The 5185-nt window shown below is 46.1% G+C and overlaps 1 protein-coding gene across 1 annotated transcript; it reads left to right on the forward strand.

The window, feature by feature from the left end:
• The first annotated feature begins 2246 nt into the window (after window positions 1–2246).
• LOC145348011 (uncharacterized) lies at window positions 2247–5185 on the forward strand. The gene is made up of 2 exons (XM_080196109.1): window positions 2247–2368; window positions 3114–5185. Exon 2 carries the CDS (start codon window positions 3584–3586, stop codon window positions 5105–5107), a length of 1524 nt encoding a protein of 507 aa, XP_080052235.1. The 5' UTR covers window positions 2247–2368; window positions 3114–3583; the 3' UTR covers window positions 5108–5185.

A 5185-nucleotide genomic window follows, 5' to 3' on the forward strand; every position in this document is an offset into this window, starting at 1 on the left:
GACACATATAAGATGATGAATGGGATGGATAGGATAGAGGTGGAGAGGCTCTTCCCGCTCAGAAAGGACAGTAGGACTAGAGGGCACAGCCTCAAGATAAAGGGGGGACGGTTTAGAACGGAGTTGAGGAGGAACTTCTTCACTCAAAGGGTGGTGAATCTCTGGAATTCTCTGCCTATTGAAGTGGTGGAGGCTGCCTTGCTAAATACATTTAAGACGCGGGTTGATAGGTTTTTGATAGGCAAGGGGATTAACGGTTATGGGGAGAGGGTGGGAATGTGGAACTGAGCCACGACAGATCAGCCATGATCTTACTGAATGGCGGGGCAGGCTCGAGGGGCTGGATGGCCTACTCCTGCTCCTGTTTCTTATGTTTTGATGTATTTGATGAGAATCCAGATAAGTAGATGTTGGAGAAAGGAATAGAAGGATCTGTTGAGTTAAAATAGGGAGGGAGAAAACATGTGGAGTGTAAGTACTGGTAGAAAACAGGCCAAATGGTCTGCTCTGTGCTTTAGAAACTACAATCAAAACAAAAAATGCGAGAATTACTCAGGTCAGGCAGCATCTGTGGAAATAAAGAGCTATTCCCATTTGAAGTCAAAGCACCCTTGGATGGTCAAACAAATTTTCCATTTTGCCCACAATTCCCACCACTCTGTGAGTCGAACTCTTAATCACCAAGTCAGAATCACTGCATGGCTCTCCAAGGACGAGCACAATCTCTTCACCCAAACTTTTCTCTGCCCCTTTGCCGCTACCTCCTGTTTCTCTCTCCCTTCTCTTCTCTCCATGTGCTGATCCCACCACTACACATCATCGCTGCCTTGGGTGCTGTGGGTTTTCCTCTTCTGATCTGTCAAACACATCCGAAGCTACACATCCCACACTGATGTTGTCAGTTTAAAAGCCTCCGAGAATGAAGAATGCTATTTTCATACTAGAAGGATCTGCATACTAGAAGTCTGCAGAAGGATCTAGATAGGCTGGGCAAATGGGCCAGGAACTGGCAAATGGAATTTAATGTTGGCAAGTGCGAGGTGGTTCACTTTGGTAGGAATAATGGTAGGAAGGACTATTACTGACGTGGCGAAAAACTGCAGCAGGCAACGGTGCAGAGGGACCTCGGGGTCCTTGTGCATGAGTCGCAAAAACCCAGCCTGCAGATGCAGCAGGTGGTCAGGAAGGCTAATGGGATGCTGGCCTTCATAGCGAGGGGGATTGAATATAAAAGTAGGGAGGTCTTGCTGCAGCTGTATAGGGCACTGGTGAGGCTGCAGCTGGAGTACTGTGTGCAGTTTTGGTTGCTGCACTTACACAAGGATATTTTGGCCTTGGAGGGAGTGCAGAGGAGGTTTACTAGGCTGATGCCGGAGTTGAGGGGGTTGAGCTATGAGGAGAGGCTGAATAAACTAGGCTTGTACTCGCTAGAGTTTAGAAGAATGAGGGGAGATCTCATTGAGACATATAAGATGATGAATGGGATGGATAGGATAGAGGTGGAGAGACTCTTCCCGCTCAGAAAGGACAGTAGGACTAGGGGGCACAGCCTCAAGATAAAGGGGGGGCAGTTTAGAACGGAGTTGAGGAGGAACTTCTTCATTCAAAGGGTGGTGAATCTCTGGAATTCTCTGCCCATTGAAGTGGTGGAGGCTGCCTCGCTAAATATTTTTAAGACGCGGGTTGATGGGTTTTTGATAAGCGAGGGGATTAAGGGTTATGGGGAGAGGGCGGGAAAGTGGAACTGAGCCACGACAGATCAGCCATGATCTTATTGAATGGCGGGGCAGGCTCGAAGGGCTAGATGGCCTACTCCTGCTCCTATTTCTTATGTTCTTAAATCTCTGTCAAACCAGGAGAACTGAGACAGCAACTGCAATAAATTAGGTTTTATTCAGCTGGGACAATGACAAGTTTAAATCACCACCTAATCTGCTGCTCAAAGTCACCTCCGTTTCACTGGCCAGTTTCCCAAGCTTCAGGAAACTCCTGTTACTCCAGAAATATTTGGATTGGCTGTGAGAGACGTCAATCAGAGAGCCCACCCACTCTGCCCATTCTCTCCTCTTCCTCTTTCACAGCTGCTTCACTTCCTGTCGGGACTGACAACCAAGTCAGGAGATGGTGAGTGAAGGAGCAGAATTTATAATAATTACATTGCATCATATCCACACTAATGTTCAGGCAGTCTGACTATCCTGTGGGGAATCAGGTGTGGAAATGCCCCTTATGCTGTGTGGGAAGATCCAGCTGAGAGACCTGTTTACTCGGTGCTTTGTGCTGAACTGTTTGATTGGAGCTCTGTGTTGGAAATTGAGTGTGTTTATTGGAAGCATTTCCCTTCTGATTTACAGGCTGAGTTTTGTTGGTGAGTCATTACTGAATGTAGAAGATGAGGTATAATTATGTGGGAGGGGTAGGGACATGTTTATTGGAATGTCTTTTAATATCTTCTTTAAAGATTTACCTGAAGGTCTCGGCCTTTCCCAAAAGCCTGAACTTGCATTTGATAGCTTTGACCAGTGCTGTGTCTGATAGCTGAATTTGGGATGTGCAGTTTGAGTATGTGCAGTGTATCTAATTTCCCAGGATAAACCAGAATCTTTCAGTCAGTTACACTGAACCTATATTTTCCTCAGCTTCTGGCACTTCATATCCAGTCTTTTCTTCAAATAATTTTGGAAAATAAAGGGGGGGAATTTCAAAATCTCCGTTCAATTAACATTCCTCCTGAGTGTTTTTATATAAAATCCATAATCAAAGAGTAAAACTGATTTTTGCCAGCATGACTTGAGCTCAAAGTGAATTGATAGTTCATTTTACACTCCACCTGACTGTCTTTTCCATTGCCCGCACTGTCTGGGTAGATGAGGTCAGTGTGGAGGAAAGAAAATAGCCACGTTGTTGCTCCTAGTCACTGTCAAATGTGCCTGTTGGAAATAGACGCTGGGTGACAATCAAGTGAGGAAAAAGAAAGGGCTTGTATCTTCTCCTCACACAGGGGAATAGCAGACTGGCACTCACTGGAATAGTCTCTAACTGAGGAGCCAGCCCCTTCAGCAAAGGACGAGAGGGAGTTGGAGGAAATCATGTTTTCTTTTTCTGTTTTACAGAAGGATTGCACCGTACTACACCAGAGAATACAGAGGATAGACAGCACAGATAGATACTGACTATCGCCCAAGGAATAACTACACAACTGTGAGAAGATATCCTGTCCCTTCACAGCATTGCTCAGCACAGAAGGTTGGTCAGTGAAACCATCATCTGGAAGTCGGTCAGGTCAGGGAGGCTTTGACATGTCATCAGATCTGAAACTGGTTAGTGGTGTGGAACCTCCCATCAGAACCAACCTTTCTGTAGTTTCAGCTGTGGGTGATCGATCAGGGTGAGGCTGGGAAGAAGTATGAGTGGGTTCCAAGTGTGGGAAGGGCTTCAATCATTCATCGAGCCTCATAAACCACTGACTCATTCTTATCAGTGAGACCCTATTCAAGTGTGGGAGGAGGACTGCACAGACTCATAAAATCTGCTAACAAGCAAGGTGGACCTGTTGTCCCACTAGTAACAGAAGAGCAGCTACATGGAACAGAAACAGTTCAATTTTGGGGTGTGCAGACAAGCCCCTAAACAATCACCGACATTCAAGAATCAAAATCACATTTACAATGGAGCAAAACCATTCAAATGTGAGGTGTGTGACAAATCATTCTCGCAGTCATTGAGCCTCCGCAGACACAGACGGATTCACACAGCTGAGAAACCATTCAAGTGTGAGGTGTGTGAAAAATCATTTTTATGTTCATCAGCCCTTAGCGCACATGAACGCATTCACACAGGGGAGAAACCCTTCAGGTGTGAGGTTTGTGAGACAGCCTTTACCAACTCCTCCGATCTCTTGATCCACCAGAGAATCCACACAGGGGAGAAACCGTTCACATGCGAGGTGTGTGACAAATCATTCTCGCGTTCATCGAGCCTCCATGTGCACCAGCGCATACACACAGGAGAGAAACCATTCATGTGCCACGTTTGTGACAAATCATTCTCAGCCTCATCAACCCTCCGAGTACATGAACGTATTCACACAGGGGAGAGCCCATTCACATGTGAGGTTTGCAATAAATCATTCTCGCGGTCAACTGCCCTCCGCAAACACCAATATGTTCACGCAGGGGAGAAACCATTCACCTGCAAGTTGTGCAACAAATCATTCTTGGCTTCATCAGCCCTCCGTGTACACCAACGTAATCATACTGGAGAGAAACCATTCACATGTGAAGTTTGCAATAAATCTTTCTCAGACTCAGCGATCCTCCGTGCACACAAACGCGTTCACACAGGGGAGAAACCATTTGTGTGTAAGATGTGTACCAAATCATTTTCGCGATTATCGAACCTCCTTGTACATAAACGCCTTCACACTGGGGAAAAGCCATTCACATGTGACGTGTGTGACAAGTCATTCTCCTGGTTATCAGCCCTCCGTGCACACCAACGCATTCACACAGGGGAGAAGCCATTCACGTGCAAGCTGTGTGATAAACCCTTCTCGGACTCATCATCCTTCCGTGCACACCAACGCACTCACACAGGGGAGAAGCCATTCATGTGTGAGGTGTGTAACAAATCATTCTCATGGTCATCAGCCCTCCATGCACATCAACGCATTCACACAGGGGAGAAACCCTTCAGATGTGACATTTGTGGCACTGCGTTCACTTATTTCTCTGATCTCTTGACGCACCAGAGGATTCACACAGGTGAGAAACCCTTCACATGTGAGGTGTGCGACAAATCATTTTCACGGTCATCAAACCTCCGTGTACACCAACGCATTCACACTGGGGAGAGACCATTTACATGTGAACTATGTGCCAAATCGTTCTCACAGTCATCAAAACTTTTACACCATCAGCGAATTCACACAGGGGAGAAGCCATTCACATGCACCATATGTGATAAATCATTCTCAGAGCCATCAAACCTCCACAGACACCGATATATTCACACAGGAGAGAAACCGTTCAAGTGTGAAGTGTGTGACAAATCATTCTCGCAATCATCTAAACTCCTGCTCCATCAGAGGATTCACACAGGGAAATAAACGTTCAAGTGTGAGGTTTGTGAGAAATTGTTGGAGATGTTCTCAACCCTCCAAAAGCACCAGAGGATCCACACTGGA

Source organism: Carcharhinus amblyrhynchos, chromosome 9 (genome assembly GCF_965287045.1).
Source record: "Carcharhinus amblyrhynchos chromosome 9, sCarAmb.v2.hapA, whole genome shotgun sequence".
In the NCBI taxonomy this organism is placed as follows: Eukaryota; Metazoa; Chordata; class Chondrichthyes; order Carcharhiniformes; family Carcharhinidae; genus Carcharhinus; species Carcharhinus amblyrhynchos.

Excerpts from the sequence above, each read along its gene's own strand:
- LOC145348011 (XM_080196109.1), top strand. The coding sequence starts at position 3,584 with ATGGAACAGAAACAGTTCAATTTTGGGGTGTGCAGACAAGCCCCTAAA.